The sequence below is a fragment of the Aedes albopictus genome, chromosome 2, assembly GCF_035046485.1.
Source record: "Aedes albopictus strain Foshan chromosome 2, AalbF5, whole genome shotgun sequence".
In the NCBI taxonomy this organism is placed as follows: domain Eukaryota; kingdom Metazoa; phylum Arthropoda; class Insecta; order Diptera; family Culicidae; genus Aedes; species Aedes albopictus.
In genome coordinates this window covers 334,105,536-334,132,001 of record NC_085137.1, presented here as the reverse complement: position 1 = coordinate 334,132,001, position 26,466 = coordinate 334,105,536, and the positions used below count along the sequence as shown (strand labels likewise).

The 26,466-nt window shown below is 39.2% G+C and overlaps 1 protein-coding gene across 1 annotated transcript in view; it reads right to left on the bottom strand.

Annotated features, from left to right (window-relative positions):
- LOC109431646 (eukaryotic translation initiation factor 5B) overlaps window positions 1-26,466 on the bottom strand; it is a 355,243-nt gene that overhangs the window by 184,775 nt on the left and 144,002 nt on the right. The window contains exon 5 of the mRNA XM_029874767.2: window positions 3,125-3,201. Within this exon, the coding sequence (XP_029730627.2) occupies window positions 3,125-3,201 (77 nt within the window). The remainder of the gene's footprint in view (window positions 1-3,124; window positions 3,202-26,466) is intronic.

Sequence of the window (26,466 nt, the reverse complement as noted above, 5' to 3'; positions counted from 1 at the left end):
ATTCTTCCGGATTCCTGAGAGGGATTCTTCCGGATTCCTGAGAGGGATTCTTCCGGATTCCTCAGAGGGATTCTTCCGGATTCCTGAGAGGGATTCTTCCGGATTCCTGAGAGGGATTCTTCCGGATTCCTGAGAGGGATTCTTCCGGATTCCTGAGAGGGATTCTTTCGGATTCCTGATAGGGATTCTTCCGGAATCCTGAGAGATTCTTCCGGAATCCTGAGAGGGATTCTTCCAGAATCCTGAGAGGGATTCTTCCGGAATCCTGAGGGGGATTCTACCGGAATCCTGAGGGATTCTTCCGGAATCCAGTGAGGAATTCTTCCGGAATCCTGAGAGGGATTCTTCCGGAATCCTGAGAGGGATTCTTCCGGAATCCTGAGAGGGATTCTTCCGGAATCCTGAGAGGGATTCTTCCGGAATCCTGAGAGGGATTCTTCCGGAATCCTGAGAGGGATTCTTCCGGAATCCTGAGAGGGATTCTTCCGGAATCCTGAAAGGGATTCTTCCGGAATCCTGAAAGGGATTCTTCCGGAATCCTCCGGAATCCTGAGAGAGATTCTTCCGGAATCCTAAGAGGGATTCTTCCGGAATCCTGAGAGGGATTCTTCCGGAATCCTGAGAGGGATTCTTCCGGAATCCTGAGAGGGATTCTTCCGGAATCCTTAGAAGGATTCTTTCAAAATCCTGAGATTTATTCTTCCAGAATCCTGAGAGGGATTCTTCTAGAATCCAGAGAGGGATTCTTCCAGAGTCCTGAGAGAGACTCCTCTAGAATCCTGAGAGGGATTTCTCTAGAATCCTGAGACGGATTCCTCTAGAATCCTGCAAGGGATTTTTCTAGAATCCTGAGAGGGATTCTTCTAGAATCCTGAGAGGGACTCTTCTTGAATCCTGAGAGGGATTCTTCTTGAATCCTGAGAGGGATTCTTCTGGAATACTGAGAGGGATTCGTCCAGAATCCTAGGAGGGATTCGTCCAGAATCCTAGGAGGGATTATTCCAGAATTCTGAGAAGGGTTATTCCAGAATCCTGGCAGGGATTCCTCCATAATGCTGACAGGGATTCCTCAAGAATCCTGACAGGGATTTCCCCAAAATCCTCAAAGGGATGCTTCCAGAATCCTCAAAGGGATGCTTCCAGAATCCTAACAGAGATTCTTTCAGAATCCTGATAGATTCTTCCGGAATCCTGACAGAGATTCATCCAGAATCCTAAAAGAGATTCTTCCAGAATCCTAAGGAGGATTTTTCCAGAATCCTAATCGGGATTTTTTTCAGAATCCTGATGGGGATTCTTTTAGAAACCTAATGGGGATTATTCTAGAAACCTAATGGGGATTTTTCAAGAATCCTGAGAGGCATTCTTCCAGCATTCTTCAAGAATTCTGAAAGGAATTTTCCACAATCTTGAGGGACATTCTTCCAGAATCCTGAGAGGGATTCTTCTAGAATCCTAATGGGGATTCTTCCAGAAACCTAATAGGGAATTTTCCAGAAACCTAATGGGTATTCTTCCAAAAATCTAATGGGGATTCTTCCGGAATCCTAATGGGATTTCTTCGAGAATCCTGAGAGGCATTCTTCCAGAATTCTGGGAGGCATTCTTCCAGAATTCTGAGAGGCATTCTTCCAGAATCCTGAGAGGGATTCTTAAATATTCCTAAGAGGGATTCTTCCAGACTTCTGAAAAGAATTCTTCCAGAAACCTGAGAGGGATTTTTTCCAGCATCCGGAGAAGAATTCTTCCAGACTTTTGAGAGGGATTCTTCCAAAATTCTGAGAGGGATTTTTCTAGAATCCTGAGAGGGATTCTTCCAGAATCCTAATGGGGATTATTCTAGAATCCTAATGGGGATTCTTCAAGAATTCTTTTCGGGATTCTTCCATAAACCTAATGGGGATTTTCCAGAATCCTGAGAGGTATTCTTCTAGAATTCTGAGAGGCATTTTTTTGGAGAATTCTGAGGGGCATTATTCCAGAATCGTGAGATTCTTCCAGAACCCTGACAGGGATTTTTCCAGTAGGATTCGTTCGACATCCTGCAAGGGTTTCTCCCAGAATACTAAGGGGATTCTTGCAGAATTATGAAGGTTATGCTCATATAATTCTGAATTTTTCATAAACTTTATGATGGATTCCTTCAACATTTTGTGAGAGATTTCCCTAAAATGCAGCAAAGGATTTATCAAGAATTATTAAATGACTTGCTCCAGAATCTTGAAAAGGAATCACTCCAGATTCATCTTAAATCACCTTTAGAATCCTAAGAGGAACCCGGGGAGGAACTCCCGGGGTGGGATTCTCCCAGAATTCTGAATCCGGATTCTTCCAGAAAACTAAGAGATATTTCTTAGAACTCTAAGAAGGACATCCTTGAGAGGGCTTAGTCCAGCACCCTGAGAACCCCCATACAGAGGGGATTCATAAAATAGGGGATTATATCTTCTTAAAACTAACTCTTTCTACGTAAATCAGTTCCAGTTAAGGAAAACAAAAAAGATAATGTTGATAACAAAAAAACAACCGATTACTAAACGCTTCATAGAACCTCGAGAAAGATAAAATCAAAATTGCAACGTAGGGAATCTAACGTCGCCCCAAACAAGAGAAGACAGCGAGCGGACGAGTGGACGGACGGACGGACGGAGGCCATAAACCTGCATCCGGTAACACAATCGCGCGCGCACGGTCATAAAAGTGCACTTATCGTGGCTTGTTCTTCGAGCGAGCAGCTCAAGCAAGCAGACGACTGTCTTAGCGATGGCGGGTAATTACAATCGATGATGATGGTGAGGTGACGACGGTTTGAGACGCGCATGATTGGAGGGTTACTGTAGTCTACTACGAAGATGGTCCTGCCTGAGTGCCACCTCCGATTGTGGCAATCCTAGGGTTTTCAAGTGCGGTCGTAAAAATTGCGGTTGCTCCCGAAAATTCATTTTCCAATTCGTGTTTGTCAAAAATGCGGGACGGATATATGCGCGACTTCTTTTTATGGATTACCCCCATCAGGACGACTTTTATGGATTTATTTTTGGTTTACCGGAGAACACATTGCGTGGGTCATGACGAATGGACTGGGCATAGCAGAGCAACCAGCGCATTTCATGCCGATACTTACTGATTCTCGTGTTCCAGCATAGTTGAAGCCTTCATCACGTCACGTTTTACGACCGGACCGATTCGAATGCCAGAATACTGAAATCAAAAAAAAAAAGAAACAACTTATTAGAAAAGCTGATTTGGGATAACGTTTTGTAGATTAGTTCATGTATGCATTAATAAATTCAATCAAAATTGGGTGAGATGCATTTCACCTCATCATCAATACGAATAGCGTTTAGTTTGCCGTACGACTGGTTACGAGCTTGCTACATAGAAATTATTATTGGACGTAGGCTGACAGGTGGGCCGCCGTGGAGACTAGTCCAACCTAGCCACCCGGCGATGTAAGCCCCGTGGATTGTTGTGCCCACCTGCCCAGGTTACGAACGATAAGCCCACACTGACTGACTGACTGCTGTTGGTGATGTAGCCTAGATATGTAGGTATGGCTTTCTCGTAATCTGCATAATGATAGGCACACCCAGGCTCGGAATAACGGGTTTAGGTAACTTGAGTCTAAAAATAGACCAAATGTTTAATGAATTCTATGGAAGAAGCTCGCGGTCGTGTGTGGGATGAGCCAATTTCTATACTTCTACTTCCACTTGTACGTACGATATGGGGCTGGAAAAAGAATGGCGCAGAAGAGTGTTGGGACCTGTCGGAGGGTTAAGTGAGGATGAGTGAACATGACAAATTCTATATTTTCAAAACAGGGAACTCTAAAGAGCGATTATTATTTGCGTTCTTAGTATCTGAGCTTTTTTCTTCTCGTAGCGAATTTTTCAATACCCAGTTTGATGCTCAGCTCACAAAGAACTCATACAACCCCTGAATTCCTATATTAATAATGAAGCTCGCTTGAAATCATTAGAAAATCTTAACTAGTATGAGAAAGAACTGCAGCAGACCTTTGTAAACTTACGCCTTCACTCTTACTTGATCAAATTGAATTGTCTTTATTCAGCAAAACCTTGCTGAGAAGGTCTGGGTTCCCGGTTGGTAGTAAGGAAGAATAAATGGCGATGCATTTTTTCATCAATGATTTAGATTTTCCTATCCTTTGTAGCATATTTTCCCAAAATTGATACATGGATCGTTACACTATCGAATCATACCAACCAAACCCACGCACTTCCCCACAACCATGGAGTAATCCTTGCAGGAATCCCGTGAATATTACCGGGAGGAATCTGGTATCAGGAGAAAAATCCGGGAGAAATTCCAGGAGGAATCCTTGGAGAAATCCCTTAAAGAATCCTGGACGAATCCCAGCAGAAATCTCTGAAGGAAACACGGGAGCAATCCATGAAAGAATCCTGGAGTAATCCCTGGAAGAATCTCAAGAGAAATATCTGAGAGAATCCTGGACGAATCCCGAAAAGTCCCACAGGAAACCTAGGAAGGAATCCCGAGAGGAATTCTGAAAGGAATCGAAGAAGGATTTTGTTGGGAATTTTAGACTCTACAATTTCCTCCAGAGTTTTGTGAGTTCCGAGTTCCTCTTAGATAATATGAGCCCATTGTAGTCTACGGAATGCAGCTAGTTAGATTGCCCGATCATACATAGTTGAAGTGTATGATGAAAGCAAGTTCATGAATTATACGGTTAGGAGAGCCGCGTCTCGGAAAACTAAGTGATGATACTATGATGTAAGTTACTCTTATTATACTGATAATAGTGAAGAATTCTTGGAATAAACGTTGATTTCTTGCAGTCTTGCAGCTGCTGCAATAGAAAGCTGCAATCGAGAGCTATCAACGTTTCCGAAAAAGTTGTCCCTAACAGATTCTCTGAAAGAATCTTGGGATAAATCCCAGAAAGAGTCCTAGGCGAGATCTCTTAAGAATATTCGTGAAGAATCAATAAATAAATTGCGGGAGAAATCTCAGGTAGAATATCTTAATAAATGTCGGGAAGAATATCTGAAAGAATGCATGAAAATATCTCGTGTTGAAATGCCTGGAATAATCCTTGGTTCCTATAACAATCTCCGAGAAATTCTTAAACCTGGGAGAACCCCCAGGGGGGCGTGGACCACCGGTTGGGAACCCGTGTCCTAGAAGAACCCCTGACAAACATCCAAGAAATACCTGAACATGACCAGAACAAATCTCGGAAGAAATCAACGAAGGAATCTCAGAATGAAGTCCAGAACAAACCCCTTAAAGAATTCCAGCAAAAATCCATGAAAGAATCCCCAAATGAATCTCAGGAGAAATCTCTGAAAGAAACCTTGGAGAAATCAATGAAGAAAGCCCGGGAGGAACCAATTGAGGAATCCCGAATGGAATTCCTGAAGGAAGTTCGGGAGAAACCCCAGGAAGAATACTGGGGGAATCCTCCATGAAATATCGGGAGCATTCCGTGAAATAACCTCGGAAGAAAATCCAGGGTTGTTACGAGAAGTGTGAAAAAAAATCCGCGCCAAATCCGCGCGAGCAAAATTTGAATCCGCGCCAAATCCGCGCGATTGTGAAATTAAATTCGCGCCAAATCCGCTAGAGTGTGGAAGTAAAATTTCATTTTTTTACATTACGTATATATTGAACATAAAATTTGAAAAATCTACAATAGTGTATATAGGAAAGGCACTTTCAACTGGAATGGATTTATTGAGTGCCGGTGGGAGTTGAACTGTTGATTCGTAAATTAACGCAGTTCATCTTAAATGTTCTAAGCTTTCTGCAAATTGAAGACATTTTGTCACAACTCTATTTATTTCATGTTTTTTTTTTCAGCAATATTCCTTCAGTAATTTTTAGTGAAATCGCTGTAGCAATCTTCAAAGCGTTCTTAAAGATATCTGCCAGCGTCCGACATTCAGGAGAATATACCAAAAGATTTGTGAAGAAATTTCTAGCAAAGAAAATATTGGAAAATATAAAAAAAAATGATCATGGAGCTATCCCTTAAAAATCCTTGAAAAAACCTGAATGAAACGGAAAGAATTTCTGAAGTTTTTATTAACAGTACCTAATACAAACATTTTCAAGAAATTTTTAAAATAATGAGCATGAATTTGAGTAGGAGGGTAATTCTAAGAAATTTGAAAAAAAATAGCAATGTCTGGAGAATCCTAGTGAGACATTATAGAAAGAACCTTAAACGTTAGATAAGTATTATCCAGGGAGAATACGTTAGGGCTCGTCTACGAATTATTGCAGACTGTTAGGAAGCGGAGGTGGCCTGGTCAAAGTCTATGCTTCATACTAATTTCGAAAGTTTTGTAAGGACAAAGTCTATGAGGGTGGTTCTGAAATGGTCAAAAATAAGTCTACGTAGTTTATGGACAGCGTCTTGAGGAAATACTGAAGAAATTTCAAAGGAACACATGGGGAGATGCTTGTACAAACAGAAAATGCCTTCCTCCGCAGTTAAAATACTAAAAAATCCCTACTGCAATCATTGGAGGAAATTCTGGGAAAATTCCTGAAAGACATTTTTTTAAAAGATTTTCTTGCTGGTTTAAAATTCCTTCAGGATTTTTTCTAAAAATTTTCCAGGTACTTGTCCAGTTATTTATCCATGAATTCCTTTAAAGATTCCCCAGGGTTTTTCTCCAAAGTTTTCATTAATAATTCCCATAGGTTTTTTTTTAGTTTTTATTAATGTGTATTTTAACTTAAGGCCGTTACAAATATTTATTTCACTTTTTGTCCCACCACCCTTTGGATGGTCGAGGGGGGGATAAAAATAATAAAGCATTTGATCTGAAATATATTAAAAACTCATCGGATTTGTTAAAGAATTTTTGGCAAGACCCGATATTTTGATAAATATTTTTTTAGCTTCCCCCTCAAAATGCCAAATCCAGCCAAAAATTTTTGAAGGGGGGGGGGAGACAAAAAATCAAAATAAAATTTGTATCAGCCTAAATGCTATTTCTACACTCGAATTCTCATAGGGATTTATATGCTTTTTTATAAATTTCCTTCATTGCTCCACGACAGTTATATAGCGTAATAACTATGCGGTGTACCACTCTGAAAATTCCAACGGTAAATCTATTGTTACGGGAGCTCTTCTAGTGGCTTCTGATGGATGGATTACTCCAGCCATGGATTCCTGAGAAATATTTGTAATGAAATTCCTAGAATCATTTTTCAAAAGATCAATCAATCCATGCGCGTAGGGAATTTGTCCCCTCTGTTCCAATGCCGTGCGCGCTTGTTATACACTACAGCCAGCGTGCACGACTTTGGAACTAAAAGGTCTTACAGTTGTGTCAGAAACTCTTTCGAGTATAATCTTCTTTCGATATTTTTAAAGGATTTTTTATACGGGAAAAAATCAGGCATTGCGAAACAAATCACTCGAGAATTTTATAGATAAAGCTGAATCTTTAACCCAAAAAAAAATCATTCAAAAAGATCAACAAGAAAAGAACAATATCAGAAAAGATCAATAGAGGAATTCCGTGGATACACCATGAAGAAGACCTGATTACTTGGATTTTGTTATAGAATTTCTAGGAAGTATTCGGAGTAGAACTCGAAGTTTACTTAATCCAATAGATAATATGTTGTGTAGGATGATCATTTTTAAAGGTGAGAGAGTGCTAGCATGTTTTACTTAACCTTTCGCAACTCGCGCGGTTGGCTACCTACGTCAGCACCACACTAATGCTGAATACAAAAAGCGAGATTTTTTCAACATGTTGTACAAAATACAACAGCGCGATCGCTCGAGGGTTAAATACCTATGTTTTTATAACTAATTATGCAAAATGCAGATAATTGTTACGACAATAAACTACATAGATGTAATGTAACTAACCTAATTTAGTTCAGTCTTCAGAGCTTTCTAGATCGTTTTCGTATTGAATTATTTATGAAACAAACTGTCCAAAGGCTCTAGGATTCATACCAACGGGAATAAAAGTTTTTTTAAGCACTAAGTTAAGATAGTTAAGGGCTTAACTATCAGTATTTTCATACACAAGATTCACAGAATAATGTTCGTCGAAGGGATTCGTCAAGCGCTGGTTGATAGATCAAAAGAAGGCAATCTTACACAAAAAACTATGATGAAATCAGAGTAAAATCATGTGCAAAATTTGCATGACGGAACAGCAAAATCAATTCCGCGCCAAATCCGCGCGAGGGCCGAATTCCAGGGGCAAATCCGCGCCAAATCCGCGAAAATCGCGAAATCCGCGAAATTCGCGAAATCCGCGCTGTTGTAACAACCCTGAAAATCTAAAAGAACCCCGGGAGGGATCAATAGAGGAACCCCGGGAGGAATCCCTGATGGAACATCAGGGAATATCCCTGTAGAAATCCCGGAAAATTCCATGAAGGAATCCCTACACAAAACCCGGGCAGGACCAATGAATTAATCCCAGATAGAATCTCGGAAAGAATCCTATGGGAAATCGCTGAAGGAATCCCGGGAAACCACAAAGGAAACCATGTTCAGAAATGCATGCAAATGCAAAAAGAAATCCCTGGAAGAATCCCTGAAAAAAATAGTGAGAAATCCCGGATGTAATGCCTGGAGGAACGGATATTCAGGAGAAATTTCCAAAGAAATCCCCGAAGAAATTTTCAAACGAAGCATACGAGAAATCAATGAAGAAACCCTAGAAGAAATGTCTGAAGGAATCCCAGAAAATATGCAAGAGAAATTTCTTAATTAATATTAGAAGCAATACTTGATGAAATGCAGGAAGGTCCTTTAAGGAATGCCAAAGGAAATCAACGAAGGAATGGCAAAAGGAATCACAAGAAAAATCTCAGAAATCTCTAAAGGAATCTCTGGAAACAAGAATCCCTAAATGAAACTTTGGAGGAATCCCTAAAGGAAACGCAATAAAAATAAATGACGATATTTAGGGAGGTATCCATGGAGGAACTCTGGGAAGAGTTTCTAAAGAAAACCCGAAAGAAAACGCTGGAGAACACCCACCAAGAAGGAAGGAATCCCGGCAAGAGTTTCTGAAGGAAGCCCGAGAGAAATATCTGTAAGCATCCTGAGATCAAGGTATATTCGCCTCATTTTATTCATATTCACTCCTATTCAGTGCTTGAATATGAGTGAAAATGGAAAATACAACCAGTTATCAGCGCCAGCAACCACTACGACGGAACACGCAAAGGGAGCGAAGAAAAACCGAACGAACTGAGACCGCCATTTCTCATCGGTCGGTTGGCTTGTGAAGCAAACTGACTGATGATCATTCATGCTCACTTGCTGCGGCGAGTGTGGAGATAAGGAAATGATACAGCGGATATATTTATGGCTCAAAATTTGGAAAAACAATAATTTTGTTGGTATGGAAGTTATAAGTAACTATTATAATTGATTTGATTTATATTATTTGCACTGCAATAACGGATTAAAGTGATGAATTTGACGATTTTTGCTCAAATTTTTGAGAGCACAAATCTGAAGAGTGAAGAACCAATTGACCGTTTGCTCTGACAAGTGTATCTGCTTGACCGTTATGGCATATATATTACGAAGCCACATTTCTAATTTACAAAAATCTGATGACCAATCGATGAAGTTTTCAGCGGATATCTTCATTTAGTCCTGCAGATTTGTGCTCTTGAAAATTTGAAGTGTGGTTTCGTTACATCTTATAGGATGTTCCTCCGTAAAACAATCCATTCACCAATCTCGTCCTACCGCGATTTCTGTATACAAATGAATTATTGTTCCATTTTGTACTTCAAAGTTTTTAATAATAAATCAACACCAGCTTCTCAGCCTATATCTAGCCTCTCTTATATATGTAACCAATTCAAAACATCTCTCATGCCTTTCACTAGCCGCCCCATTAATGCAGCCCTAATTTCAAAATCCGGCAAAACCGCGTGCAGCGCTCTCCGTTTGTTATCATAAATCAATTAAGAGGTATGCTTCTTTCCTCCCATCGGCAAGCCACGTGCCGAGGCAAATGACATTAATATTGTGCGTCTTGTTATCATTATTGTTGGTTGGTCTTCGTTTGCCAACCATAGAGAAGCTGTCTGTGACGTGCACTTTTATGGCACCTCCACAAGTGGGAAGCTTCCTCCGTTAACGCGACGCGACGTTCATCCCGGGAGTGGTAAAGATTGGAGGCGCGCGCGAAGCTTCTGACGTAGATTCACTGGGTTTGGGTGCGCTGTTTCATCAGCAACGTCAGAGTATCATCGCAATTTGGCAGCAGAAAAAAAGGACGCTCCAGTAAAGCGTGGTGACAGGCAGCAGCACTCGGGGGTGAAAGTCATTCACCCTGTTTCCAGGCCATCCATTAGATGACACTTAACGGCGCTCTAAATTTAGCGCAGATGGAGAATTTTAAATTGTTCCGATTTCAGGGTCGCATCTTATGCGAGATTGAATCTAATTACCATAACCATCCGCTCTAGAACACTTCTGGACGAACATTTGAAAAGGGCCTATCTGCTTTTTGTAAACAAACATGTTTCTGTCTCTGCAGGGCCCATCTGCATCCACCCACGCACATCAACACCCTTATCAGAAAGAGTGTTCTTCAAGCTATCTGTTAAGGGTGTTGATGTGCGTGGGTGGATGCAGATGGGCCCTGCAGAGACAGAAACATGTTTGTTTACAAAAAGCAGATAGGCCCTTTTCAAATGTTCGTCCAGACTTGCCAAAAGAGCTTTTCATAATTCCGAAACCGATAGGATGATGCCAGATTTGATCGTCCTCTTCGAAGGATGTGGGGGACAGGACGCGACGAACGACCGGAACGTCCATTGACGTCATCAGTCGCTGATGTTGCTGCTGGTGTGTGCGTGACCTTCATCCGCACCCTTGAACACTTCGCTTCGGATTCGTTTTTCGCCTTGTGACAATCCCTGTGTGCGGAAAAGCGTGACGCCGGTTCTCGCCTCTCTTCCGGGCTGCCGGATGTCGGCCGCCCCGTGGGGCTGCTGGGGCGGTCAACGTTATTGGTACTCAATATTGATATCATGTTGTTTGTGGAAGATAGAGGCTGTTTTTTTTTAATGCAGGATATTCCATGAGAGCTAACAGAGTACCTACTACCTATCTAAGATGTTCAAATTGTCGTTTCGTTATCAGTATGAAACTGAGAAACAAACAATATGGTAGATAAGTGTAATACCGATACTCTGAGGTCAAATTGTGATAGAATTTTGTTCAACAAATTTAAACTTATGGTTAAATTTCCTAAAAAATCAGAAAATTGAAGATGCCACTTTGAGGCGAAATTGATTAGTATACAATTAAGCATCAGAATAGTTTCATAACTTTCCAACCAAGGCTCCACAAAAATGTTAAAACAAAAAAATTACGGGAAGTCCTAGTAGCAATCGATTGTTTAGAAGCAATGATTCCAGCTAAGTGAGAAATACATAACAAATTCCTAAAAAAAGATAAGGCAAAACTAACTTTTTTCTAAACAAATAAAAGTCTAAACTCATCTCTAGACATCTATGAACTAGATGAGGTTAGGAGTTTGAGATCATAGTGACGCTTAGAAGTTCCTGGTACGCAATTACAATGTAGTACCCAAATGATCAATTTCACCCCGCTTATCAATTTGACCCCGGTTTACGGTAGATATTTATGCAACAAATTGTTGAATTAGGATTTTTTTAGCACGAGACGTACATTTATCCAACCAGGCTTGCCGAGTTGGCTAAATACGACGAGTACTGAAAAAAAAAATGAGATTTACCGATAATCAAAAATTAAATTTCCTGATTTTTTATCCCATTTTGAAGCCTGATAAACATCCTGCCGAAGCTTCTAGTTATCGTCGTATTAGTTTAGTGTCATCTACCAGTAAACTTTATGAAAAAAAAACTTATTTTAAATAAAATGATGAAAATTCTATTAATGAGCAGTTCGAATTCCACCAAGGACATTCGACTATTAATCATCTTTCACGGGTAAAGAATTTTATTCGTTCCAAAAAATCTAAAGGTTATTCGAAGTTGCACAGATATCCAATGAATGGTGCTTGGGAATAGCTACACACTCTCAATGTGCACAAATCCAGAGTTCAATATTTTAAAATCAATAGCAGCGTCGGCCACGTCCTTACGGTCATCGGGAAAAGGAAGGAATGATAGTTCGACGACCGTTGTTACTAGAAACCGTGGAATCTACAGCATCCCCACAGTTGTCTCGGGAAGTAGTATTTGTTAGTGGGGTAGGGTAAGGTGGTGATCTTGGAGCCACCTTTGGTAGGTGATATGATCCACTAATCATATAAAGATATACGTCGCGGTCCTCATCCGATTGTTATTTTTATTATTTTTTTTGTCGCGATGACCACCCCTCACAATATTAAGGGTATTACACATACTTTAACGATCGTTTAATATTAAACGTGTCAGCGTATTGATACTTAACCGTGAAAACATACCTTCCCACGAAAATAGTCGCGCGCTTCAGGTTCCGCATTCTACACTCGCGTCTCCATCAGTCTTACCTGAAAATTGTCACCCCCTCGAAAAGTCTCTAGTAATTCTGATTCTGCATTCCACACTCGCGTCCCCATCACTCTACCGAGAAAAGCGACCGACCCACGAAAATAGTGCAGTAATATTCGCGCTTCAGATTCCGCATTCAACATTCGCGTTCTCATCAACCTACCGACCGACCCACGAAAATGGTCGCGCGATTTTCACAGTATTGAAATTACAGTATAAGGAGAATAAACTTAGAAGCTTGGATAGCTATTTCCGAATTATGTGTTTGACTAAGCGTAGTCCCATGTGTTGCACTCATAGCACAATTATGGATCACTCAAGAAACAATGATTTCAAAATATAAATCGATTTTCATACAAAAATAACTCTTTTATCATGCTTATGTAATATTCTTATCATTGAAACTTCTTTTTATTGTTTTATATAAAAATCTGCTTGTAAAATTCACTTTAGACGGTGACAATTACTAAAAAGTTGGTATATAATGAAAACCACTATAATGGGTCAAAATTGGCTGTGTAACAATTATGGGTCAATCAAGGGGTCAATTTATTACCTTTTATGGGAAATCGACTCAACAATAATGTTTTGTTTATTTTTTTCAATGAATGATTACTTATTCTCGGTAGATCAACTATAGTAGAATCTAAACCTGGTCTCAAACCTCTTAAAGAAGCGTGTTTTCACGATTTGGAATCAATTTTTCATAATTGGGACAATATCTTCAACACAACTACCGAGAAACGCCTAAAAGTATGCAATGCCCATGTACGTATCAATGTTATACTACACAAAAAGTGACCCATAAATTGTGTAATTTTCGGTGTTCCTTGGCACAATAATGAGTCACTTTAATTTTGCATGAAATAAGCTTTAATAAGCTGCAATCACATTAATCTCCACATTATATACGTAAATTACACAGCGCAACATTTTTTTTGTCTCAAGAGCAAACTTATGTGTCTCTGACAGATTTTGGGCCGCTGAATCCGAATCTGAGCTCAGAATTTCTTCAGCACGTCACAATTTTGAGGTATACTTTAATAATAGGGTAAAATATGCGATTTTGGGCTTTTTTGACTGCAAGCCATTAAGGCGAAACTGGAAGCATTTCCTCACTTTTTGGTTTTTGATTTTTTATCAAATAACGAAGCAATATTTTCAAAATCGGTTTTAGTGCACATGTAGAGTATAGATCAAGGTATCTTCTGATTTTTTTTTTTGTAGTGGAAAATGTTTTTCGTTTTTGCAGAAACCATTTTTGAACAAAATTTCACAAAAAAATGGTTTCTGCAAAAAAGGAAAACATTTTCCAACTCAAAAAAATACAGAAGATACCTTAATCCATACTCTACATGTGCACGAAAACCGATTTTGAAAATATTGCTTCGTTATTTAATAAAAAATCAAAAACCTAAAAAATGAGAAAATGCTTCCAGTTTCGCCTTAAGCATGGATTTTTTTAAGCAATCAAAAGGTAAATTGGTCAATTAACATCTAAACTAACGACACATGCAAAATATTTCGTTTTATCGAATCAAATTTCATAGATTTAAGCATTTTATGTTAGTATATAAACTTGCATGCAACTATTGGAGGGCGACTTGTATGGGAAATATTGTACCTAACGTAAATCACTTAAAACTATCAAATTTAATTGGGTAAAACGAAATATTTTGCATGAATCGACAATTTATATGTTAATTAACCAATTTATCTTTTGATTGCCTAAAACAAATATTTTCATGCTGAATGGCTTGCAGTCAAAAAAGCCTAAAATCGCATATTTTACCCTATAAATTGAGGTATAGCTCAAAATTGTGACGTGCTGGAGCAATTCTGAGCTCGGATTCGGATTCAGCGGCCCAAAATCTGTCAGAGACACATAAGTTTGCTCTTGAGACAGACCAAACGTTAATTTTTGTTACGCTGTGTTATACCTTTGTTCTGGTGGCGATACCACTTCGAACATGAACACAATTATCAGTAAACTACCATGCCAGTGGATGTGCATCGGACCAGACACTACACGACCTCGTCAAGGATTTCTATTCTATCGGCAGCAGAAAATCGCGTACAGTACGGGTCCGCAATCACTTTGAGACAGGCCTGTTATGGAAGTTTGACCATGTTGAACTTCCTGATAGCTATGATATGGCTCGTCGACGAATAGAGTACCTGGAGAAACGTATGATGCGCAACCCGGATCTCGAGCAAGTGTTACAGACACAGCTGGAGGATTATCAGCGCTGACATTGCAGCGAAAACGAAGGTGGCTCTCTTGAGGACCAAATCCATTCCTCGTTTGGCTGCAGTTCTGGGCGCTCGACTGTCGCAGTTCGTGGAAGACAACCAGACTCTACGCATTTCAAGGAAAGTATTTTGGAGTTGCTGAGTAACCGTCCTCACCTGGCTGCGAGCTGACCATCGACGATATACGCAATTCATCGCGTGCAGGATCGGAGAATTGCTGACATTCACCGATGTTGGAAACTGGCGGTGGGTTCCAACCAAACAGAACCCAGCAGATCTTGCAACGAAGTGGGGAAACGGGCCCAACCTAACGGCCAACAGCGTATGGTACAGTGGTCCCGGTGTTCTTCAATTATTGGAAGATGAATGACCAGTGCAGAAAACGTCGACGCCCTTTACAGAAGAAGAGCTACACTCCTGCTATGCGCATAAGGCTACGAGTATTCCTGTACGTCTGGTAGAACTTGAGCGCTTCTCTCAGCTTACCCGAGCTACTTGAGCTGTCGCTTACGTTTTACGTTTCATTGGGAACCTCAAGCGCAAAGTCACCCGACAGGAGGGATTCGTTGGCTCGTTATCTCTGGAGATTTTATATATCTTAAAATACAAAGTGATATTTTGTATATTTTGCAATAAAATTCCTATTTAATAAAAAATCCCTGATTGATCACAGTAGCCAAAGTCTACGTTCCATACAAATTTCGAAAATTTTAAATGGATGAAAGTCTAAGAGGAGGGAGGGGGTTCTGAGATTGCTAAAATTGAGTCTACGTAGTTTATGGACAGCGCCTATTTAATTCACGAATCCAACAAAACGCCGATGAAAATACTTCCATGAAACCCTACGTTAAACTTGGATGAATTTGTTTTGAATTTTCTATCTTGCCAAACAACACTAAATATTTTACAAAGATTTATTTAGAGTTAGCTTCCAATACAATATTATGTGCTTCATCGATGGAAATTCTAGGTGGCTCTTGATACCAATTTCAATCTTTGTGTTCTTTTAACCTCTTTGTAAATCCGAAATATACATAGAAACACAATGAATAATAACATACTTCTCTCATCTAATGCAGAACAATCAAACTGACAAAAATGCTGCATTTTCCATAAATGAAAATCGCCCGATAAGAATCGAATTGACTGATCAACAGTACATGCCGACCTAACAAAATGTCACCGATCTACTCGGTTAGCTTCATTTAGGTTGTAGTACCTACCTGCACAAACGCGTGCATACCGCGCCAGTTGCTACCAAACAGTCAGCAGCATTTTTACAACCTACTTGAGACATTGCCCTGCCTGGCCATATAGTAGAATCTGGTTTGAGAGCCAACATGTCTATCTTTGGTGGGTTCACCAAGCCAAGCCGTCGTCGCCCGGTTTGGACGGATCTCATTCATATGAATGGGCGAGGAAAATGTGTATATGTACCGACGACGAAGGAGCAACCCCTGAATGGCTAGTATAGTACACACTCGAAGCACCGATTGGCACCGTGGTGCTGGCAGCCGACGTGCTGTTTAATGCGCCAATAGAAAAAATGCAAAATTGATTGAACAACGTAATTTAGAAATTAAGTTTTCAAAGTTTCAATTTCTCCAAAAATTGAGAATAATAGTTCAAGAAAGAGCAGGTCAAATAAGTCATGAAGTTTCATATAGAAAAGTTATATAAAACAAAATTGTAGAAGTAATAAACTAAGTTTTCCATAAAAAAACTAATAAAAAATAAAAAGAATTTAAAAAAATATATAATCACAGTTCAAAAATAATTACAAAGACTATTCAGCCTCCTTCCACTGAATGAGCTTGTGCCGCACGGCAAAATGCACCTTCGTGTCAAGATTGCTCGTTATTTTCATCCCCCGTTTTTAGCGCGTTGTTAACGAAATTGGTAAAAACAACTTTCCATAAAAGAAACGTGTCATTCCACAACACCCCCATGTTTCCTCTCTCGCATGCATGGCATGCATGCTACTGCCCGATGCGCGATGCGATGCCTTATTATTGGTCGTTGGAAACTGATTTATTTTAAATTTTCTCGCCCCGGCACGCACCGGCATCCCCATTATTGGAACCCGACCGACGACCAGGATTGAATAAAGTCATACACCTAGAGTGAGCGAGCATCCACACCGACCGCCGCGCAACAACTGCGAGGTTGATTACCATAAAACTTGCGCAGGCTGCCATAGTTTGGTTTATATGGAAACTTGCACTACTGCGGCTACAAAGTGTACGGCTCGCTAGTTGCCATACACACGGGGACACGACGGTGGAAAAGGATCGTGAGGTGTGCATCGGATGTTCTTCCCGATTGAGGAACCGATAATATGGGCATCTTCTTTGTATTTCCTGGCTGGGGCCACTTGGGAATTCGTTGGACGATAAATCAGAATCAGCCGCAAGTGAATGAATGAAAACTAGTTTCCCTAATGGGGTTTGATCTCGAAATGGATGTGCAGAACAAGTGGATTGCTGTTTGTGAAGTTGATGTGTGTCATTACTTTGCAATAGTCTAAAATGTTTTTATCGGAATTACTAAGAAGGTGATTCAAATTGGTATAAGCTAAAATAATATAACATTCTTAAAGATTTGGGCTGGATTTCATAGAGTTTAAGATTGTAATTGTATTTTAATTTTGATTGAATTTGGATTTGAATTCGGATTTGGATTGGATTTGAATTCGGATTTGGATTGGATTTGGATTGGATTTGGATTGGATTTGGATTGGATTTGGATTGGATTTGGACTAGATTTGGATTAGATTTGGATTGGATTTGGATTTGGATTGGATTTGGATTGGATTTGGATTGAATTTGGATTGGGTTTGGGTTTGGATTGAATTTGGATTAGGTTTGGATTGGATGTGGATTGGATTTGGATTGGATTTGGATTGGATTTGGATTGGATTTGTATTGGATTTGGGTTTGGATTGAATTTGGATTGGGTTTGGGATGGATGTGGATTGGATTTGGATTGGGTTTGGATTGGATTTGGATTGGATTTGAATTGGATTTGGATTGGATTTGGAGTGGATTTGGATTGGATTTAGATTGGATTTGGATTGGATTTGGATTGGAATTGAATTGGATTTGGATTGAATTTGGATTGGTTTTGGTTTGGATTTGGATTGGATTTGGTTTTCATCTGAACCTGGATTTAAATTGAATTTGTTTTGGTAGAGAGCAGAAAATATATTCTGCATCAGAATGCAGTATCCACTCTCACTCGCATCCCAGAAATCCATCCAAATTTATTCCCGAAAAATCCCTCTTTTGAAGGCTATTCCATCGTCACACCCGCGTCGAGTGGCGTTCCAGTGTGTAGCGCGCGATAAATTCAACACTTCCTTCATTTTTATTCACATCCGCCGTTGAGTTGTCTCTCTATTAGCAACTTCCGGCCGGTTTTGATGTTTTATTTGTCCGACGACGAATGCACCACACACTATGGCAGCTCACTACCGAGTCCGGGAGTAGCGATCGACCGCCCCGGTCGATCGTGCTCTGTGAGCTGTGTGTGTCATATTGTGCTGCGTTATTGCCGCAGAGAGAGAGAGAATGTGTAGCCATACGAGAACACAGCTCATCTCGGATTCGGTGGTTTTATTTGCTCATGTCTGGAGCACTTTACCATCCGTCAATAAATGTTAATTGTGATCGATCCACACTGAGTGGGCTTTTGAATTTTGAAACGGTCGAGAACAGCTCATCTTGTCACTTTTCTACGGAATGTGAAGGTTGGAAAGATGAAAATTCAGCATGTTTCCGTTGTTGGCGGCACTTGCTGAATTAGGGTAGATGGGTTTGTTTTACTCAATCGAATCAATATCATTTTAAAGGCATGATAAAAATGTATGCCGAGCCTCCAGCTCGACTATACGGTGTCAACTTTCTCTTAGAAACGGCTACGCAAACTTTTATAGTGAAACAGTGTTTATTAACTGCCCAACGTTTCGACACGCGATTAGTGTCCTTTTCAGGAGAAATTGAAGAAGACATAATATCGTGTCGAATCGTTGGGCAGTTAATAAAAATCGTTTCACTATTAAAAATTGCGAAGTCGTTTCTAAGGAAAAGTTAAACCAATAAAAATAAAATTTATTAAACCCTCGAGCGATCCCGCTGTTGTATTTTGTACAACACGTTGAAAACAATTTTGCTTTTTGTATTCCGCATAAGTGCGGTGCTGACGGTGGTGACCAACGACGCGAGTTACGGAAGGTGTTAAAAAGTGATATTTTATCCAGACTTTTGTCTGGTTCGGCTCCGCAATGCTCCTTGTTACATGAGCCTATAAAACACAAAGTTATACCATGTTTTTGCTTAATGGCTAGTTTCCACCTGAGAGAGAGGAGACAGCTCACTGACAGCCACGATGTTTACATTTTTTCTTCTTACTTCTTTGTACAACTTTGGGCGCCGCACAATGGTTTGCAAATATAAAATTGGCCAAAAATTATTTTCATATTGAGTTCGCTGCTACATACCATGGACAATTAATGGATTCGTTGCGCTGGTTTAGGAAAACTGACCATCATTATTTTATCTTTTTTTAATTAGAAAGAACGGAGCCATATTTTAAAAAGAAATTTTGGAAATTTGACCACCTTACACCATCAATGTGCGATTTGCAGTTCGGTTCGCGGTAACAGTTTGTGACAAGTCCTCCTTGACATTAAGGACAGACTTGTAAGAATCCCAAAATGGCCGCCACAATGGCTGAATTTGACACCTACTTACGATTTCGAGGGCACAAATCTCTTCGTAAACAAACCCAGCACACTTTAGCTTCTCATTTTAAGCTTATTACGAGTGAGTAAGAACAGAATAATAAAACGATCTGTTGTTTGATGCTCATTCTCTAAACAACACTTCAATAGTATACTTTGTTGTAGACCAAGTTTTATTTTTATTCTACTATTCAAAATGTACATATAATACATATAATATAATGATATGTCATGAAGTATAACACAACAATAACAAGTTTTCCAATTCACTGCATGATTCATTGTGTTTAAGTTGTTATTGAATCTAACAAAACATGTTATTGAATTGGTCTTCCAGGAAATTTTTTTGTTATGATTTTTGTTATTTTGCCGCTTATGACAGACAAGTTTATAACATAATAAGATATGTTAATAACATAAACATTACTGATACCATTATACAGTTATTATACCAAAATAACATATTGTATTATACTGTTGGTATTCTCTTTTGCTCGGGACAAAACCAATTTTCGCTTATTGTGACTTTGTGCTACATATACGGCAATAACTTCATTACGGCTAGATCAAATTTAATGAAATTTTTAAACAATATTTCTACATATATAGTTTACATACAGAACAATTTAGATTGAAATCGGTTCAGTTTGTTTGACTCTAGAGCTGAAACAGTGAAAATAGTGATATTTTTTCAAAATGTGCATTAGCCCAAACTTCTCAAAAGGCAAGATTTTTGTTACAACGATATCTCCACCAATATTCAACCGATTTTGATGAAATTTGTATGGTATCAGCTATACATAATACACTATTCCTGGTGAAAAAAGCCATTTATCATTTTATTAGAAAATCTTTCTGAATTTCTGAAATTCATTCCGAGATGCTTACGAGAATTGCTCTGAGATTCCCTCAGAATTTCTGCTGGGGATTCCTCCAGAAATTTCTTTCGTGATCCTTCTAGAAATTAATTCAGGATGCCTCTAGGTGCTCATTCTGGGATACCTGAGGAAGCTCCTCAGAGGTTTTTCCAGGAGATTATTTAGGATTTGTACAGAACTTCCATCTGGAGTTCTTCCAGGAGTTCTCTCCAGGATTACTCCTGTAACTCCATACGGAATTCCTTCAGAGATTCCCTCTTGGAATTTTCTAGGAATTCCTTTCGAGATTCGAACAGAAATTTCCTATGAAATTATTCTAGAAGTTCACGAGTTCCTTTTAAGGTTTCTCCAGAACCTTTTGAAATGTCTTTAATTTTTTTTTTTCTAGGAAGAAACTATTGAAACAATCTCAGGAATTGCTCGTGTAGAAATTCCCTCCAAAACTGATGGAGATATTCCTTAAGAAGTTGTTGGAGGAATTTCATAAGGAACTCAAGAGCAAGTCTTGGAATACTTCCATAAAGCTTAAAAAAAACCCTGGAGTATTTCCATAGGCAAAATTTAGGAAACTTCCAGAATAAATTTCAGAATATGTAATCCTTGGAAGAATATGTCCTTGGAAAAGCCCTGAAAGGATAAATATTCTGGATGAATTATTGGACAAATCATAGAAGAGGCCCCTGGAAGAACTTTGACTTATTTTCCAGGAGTCTGGAAGTCTTGAAGAAATGCCGGAAAAAGCTTTGAAAAAATCCTGAAAGATATCCCGGGGGAAATTTTTGGAGTGGTCTCTGATGACACTCCTGGTGTAATCTTAGAAGAAAACCCTGGAGAAATACCAGAAGGAACTATGTGAGGAACCCATAACGTTACTCCTAGAGGAGACTTAGAAAGAGTTCCTGGAGGAATCCCGGAAGAAGTTGCTGGAGGAAGGATTTCCCAGATAAATCCAATAGAAAATTCCTGAAGGAATCCCAAAAGGAATTCATTGCAGATCAACATAAGAAACGCCCAGAGAAAACCTAGAGGAAACCCAAAAAGTTCAATCTTAGAAATAACTCCTGGAGGAGTCACTGGATGAACACAAAGACGAATCTTAGAATGAATTCCTGTAGAAATCCTAGAAGGAACTCTTGGAATGATCCCGGATGAAATTCCTGCGGGAATCTCCGAATAAATATCTGAGTGAAACCCGGAAAAAATAATTGAGAAATCCCGGTTAATTTTTGGAGGATGGTTCGAAAAAACTCCTGGTCGAATCTTAGAAAACGTCTCTGGAGAAAGCCCTGAAGGGACTCCTAGATTAAATCCTGGAAAAAATATTAGAAGCAACTCATGGAAAGATTTTTTTGTAAAACTTCTAATGAAAATCTTAGAGACATTTTATGAGAATCCTGGGTGAACGAACTCCTGGTGGATTTTTCGAATTTCAAGAGGACTTTCGGCAAAACCCCAAAAAAAAACCTTCCTACGGAATGCGAAAACATTCATCACAAAGAAGCTTTCGTGGATCTTCATTAACTTTCCCGTGTAGCTTTGTCCCAGTTTTTTTTTCTCAAACTAACAATTGCATTATGATTCATAATGCAACCGAAATGAGTTGCATAATGAACCATAATGCAATTGTTTGGAATCGTGCGGAAAAGTAGGCCGTTACCTCACCGAAATGGCAAGTATAAAGTAGAATATTATAGTGTCGAGTTGCAAAATAGTTATTTATGTAACGAGTGGCAAAAAGTTGATTTTTTCAGCACGAGTCCAACGAGGCTTGCCGAGTTGGATAAATACGAAAGTGCTGAAAAATCGAGTTTTGCAACGAGTTCCATACAAAATTTTATGCAATGATTTTTTTCATAATGCAACTCATTTGAGTTGCATAATATTCATAATGCAACTCAAATGAGTTGCATTATGAACATTATACAAATATTTTTCATTATGCAACTCATTTCAGTTGCATAATGAATCAGTTCGGAAAAAATGGATATTATGGTACTGAAATGAGTTATATAAAATTGAAATTATGATACTGAATTGCATAAAATATTTATATTATATTTATATTTAATTCAGCGACCGATAATTTGCCTGCAACAAACACTCTTCCCGAGCAGGAACGAATAACTGTAGCATACCAAAATCTGGTATCATACCAAAACAAGGTATTGGTCGGATATCAAGGTATTGAAAATAACTTATTTTGGTATTTTGTAGGTATTATTAAAATACCTCAACGAGTTATTGATTTGGTGTTGAGGACTGCTTAAGGTATTATTCAATTATGGAAAAATCGCTATTTGTATGGAAAAATCCCCAATTAATATTTAGGTATTGCCATACCTGAGGTCATTATTCACTTGTTATGCCCAGATAATACACCAGTTATTATTTTAGGTATTTTACCTTATATGCAGGGCTTCTTAATACCTCATTCAGGTTGTAAGTATTCGGTTTTCCATACCTGAGTTTGGTATTGTGCAGCTATTTTCTCCTGCTCGGGTTACCATACCGCAGAACATCACCTCCCTCAACTCCATCTGCTCGACAGCAGTAGCTATAGGATGATGACTTCAACAATAACTTGTTCCCGTACACGTTGTACGGCGTTGACCGGCTCGTTGACAATGGCGATGGTGATGAGTTTGTTGACTATCAATTTAAATATACATAAACATTCGTTTTGCACAAGAGCTGTCTGTGAATGAACGGCTGGCTTGGTGCAAATAGGAAGCCACTCTAGAGCCGGCCGGTATTTTTCTCGCATTTTTATTCCTTTTCCTGCGCGCGCATAGAGCAGATGATGATGATGATGGTGATGAGCTTGAATTGGATCTAGGTCGTTCTCTCCTTGATCATCAATGGAGCGGACGAACGGCCGGCGTCCACATGTAAGTAGGTACGAAACTCCATTCAGTCAACGAGTCAACCGAAGGGAAATGCGCTGACGATCGCTGGTGTGTCATATTCGCCTGTCAAAGAAACCCGCGAAGAACCGCGATTTTGATCCAACTTCCTCCGAGTAGATGAAATACGGCGCCGGGTCGATTTGGTCGATTCGCTGACCGGCGTAACTCGATACGCGCAGCCGCGTCAGGTTTGACGTTCCATGATGTTTTTTTTTTTGTTGATATCATCAAATCAATCGGAAATTTGCTGGCTCTCTTCGAGTTAATTAATTCAGCATTTATTATTGTATGCGTATATAGAGACTTCATCGGATGGGTGGTTCAAAGGCTAGGTAGGCGAAGGAAGCTCCGTAAGGCGTGCGGCGCAGCAGTCAACGGCTAAAGGAAATTCAAATGGCCAGAACCTCCCGGGTTGTTTGGTTTGCCATCGCCGCCGCCACCGTCGCCGGGTGCGGGATTGATGAGGGACTAACGCGCGGCCGCCGCCGTGTGCATGCATATCATTAGGCGAGAAGGTGAAGTGGGCTGTGTGTGAGTCTCGTGCGTGTGTTAGGCTGGCACTCGGTAAACATAAATTTATGAAAAAGCGGATGGACGCAAGCTAAAGCGCTTCCCGGATGGGACAGGTTTATATCGGCGGTTGGCATCATCGGTGGCAGTCGGCACTGGAGACCGCAGACCGGCACACGTTGCAGTGGCCGTTTTCAGTAGGCAGCGGAATAGAGATATTGTACCGATTGGGTTGGTGATGGTCAAATTTCCGGGGAACCATTGGATTACATTAGCTAATGATAAAATATTGCTCACTACAACGATTTATAATTACTCGTCGTCCATTTGAGACGTAAAACTAAAATTGGAAAATTTCTTATTCTTTTTTTTTTCTATGTCACGCTTTTGTATATAAAAAATCCTTGGTAGTGATCTATGTCATCAGCAAATACAGATTTATGTTATACTGCACAATTGAGGCAGATGTAAAAATATTGTACAACTTGCTGCTTCATGGAGCATCGGCTTTTACAGGTAATTTATCAGACATGAATCCTGCAGTATACGACCAAAAAAATTTAAGCCTATTCAACTGAAGAGATCATTGTCCGCTTGTAGCTAAATCAACCTTTCATTTATGCAAGAAATTACGTTGTTAGAAATCCTACCTATAAAGTGCGATAGAAGTCTCCATTCATCTGCCGGGTACGTAATTCAACAACTTTTTTACGGGTAGGGTAATCCCAACGTTTTAGATATTATTACGGGACCTAAGCTTGTTAAGTAGTCCGTAAAACGCTTTATTCACAGTTGCAATAAGCCTTTTCACCTTACGGGAAACATCATTGTCTTATGTCGCAAGTATCCCAAAATAATCAAATTCTTCAACAACTTCAAACACATCCCCATCAATGACTACAGCAGCATTAACACCACAAAGCCTGCCAGTATATCTTCCCGCAATCATGTACTTCATATCGGTTGGGTTTATCGTCAAACCTACAGGGGATAGACAAAATGATCGGGACAGGCAAAATTTTCACCTTTCGAAAAATGTTCAACTAGCTGTAACTTTTCGAAAAGTGCATCAAATATACTCAATTTTTACTGTAAGTTCATCAACTAGTTGTGTATCAGTGGTCCAATTTTGGAGAAGATCGGGCCATTCTCCACGAAGTTTTAAAGATTCCTGAAAAAGGTAAAATTATCCGATAAACTCTGGAAAACATTTGACTTAACTTGAAATTTTTAGCAAGAAAAAAAGTTATAGGGTGCCTGTACCAATTATGGCACTACCTAAGGATAACTATTTGTACAAAAATAACGGGAAGACCAACGAATTTGATCAATATGTTAAATGATTGTTTAGTTTCCATATTTTTCAGGAATAATATAGAAACGGAGCCATAACTACTTGTAGTATTTATTACAGCGTGTGCCAATGATAGGAACCCTGTACCAGTTATGGCTACATCTTCTAACTTCGGTTCCTTTTCGCACTATTTGCATGCATTTCTTATGGGATTAGCCATAATTGGTACACTATGGCGAAAAAGGGTGCAAGGGAGCTGAAATTTTGAAGAAAATGATTTATTTCTACCATAATTTAAGTAAAATGTTGAGTTTAAATGAATGCAACCATCATTTGTGAACGTGATCCGTTGTTCACTAAATTTTTATTGTTGATTTACATAGTTAAAGGGTAAAAATCAGCTATGGCGAATAATGGGTACTTTAGCCATAATTGGTGCACTTACCCTAGCGATTTTATTTTCTTCACGATTTTTTAGTAAATTGATCTATTTTTAATATGCATTCCATTACTTTTTCAATGTATTGGCGACTATGTTGTTACTTTCCTTCAAAACACATTCATATATAAGTCAATTAGAGGGAAATTAAATGAACTATAATTTGCATCTTGTATTTTGAAACGATGTTGAAGTTTTGAATAATTTGCTGTTTAATTAATAAAATATTCTAATCGTTATAATTTTCTTCCGTGTTAAGAATTTTCAGTTAAGTCAGAGGTTTTTCAGAACTCATTATATAAGTCATAAATGGTTAAAATTTCATTGAATTCGGTTCATTTAATCCGGAGATATAACAGCTCAAATTTGGCTATTGGATAATTTTACCTTTTAATCTTTTCCAAAATTGGACCATTGATACACAACTAGTTGATGAACTTACAGTAAAAGTTTGAGAATATTTGATGCATTTTTCGAAAAGTTACAGCTAGTTGAGCATTTTTTTAAAAAGTGAACATTTTGCCTGTCCCGATCATTTTGTCGATCCCCTGTATCTTCGCTGTCTCCCTATTCAGAGCAGCATAAACATCTTCCACTGACCAACGATCGATACTGATTGAATACATATCGTCCGCAAAGCCGAGGGACATGTACAACTGAGTGCCATTCCTATGCACATCAAATTTCTTTATTTGCTCCTTAAAGTTCAACGATTGAGTAAATTTGAACGTGCATCACTCTGCTTTAATCCAAGTCCAAGTGTTAAAAACGAGATATCAAGTCTACGTCCGAGCACTTGGCTTAGATTTTTCCAGCGTTGCTCGTGTTTGCCCAATCTGTTTCGTTGGAAAATCATGTTCTAATATTATCTGTTAAAACTCGTTTTATTTCACTCAATCGTACGCATTGCTTTAAAG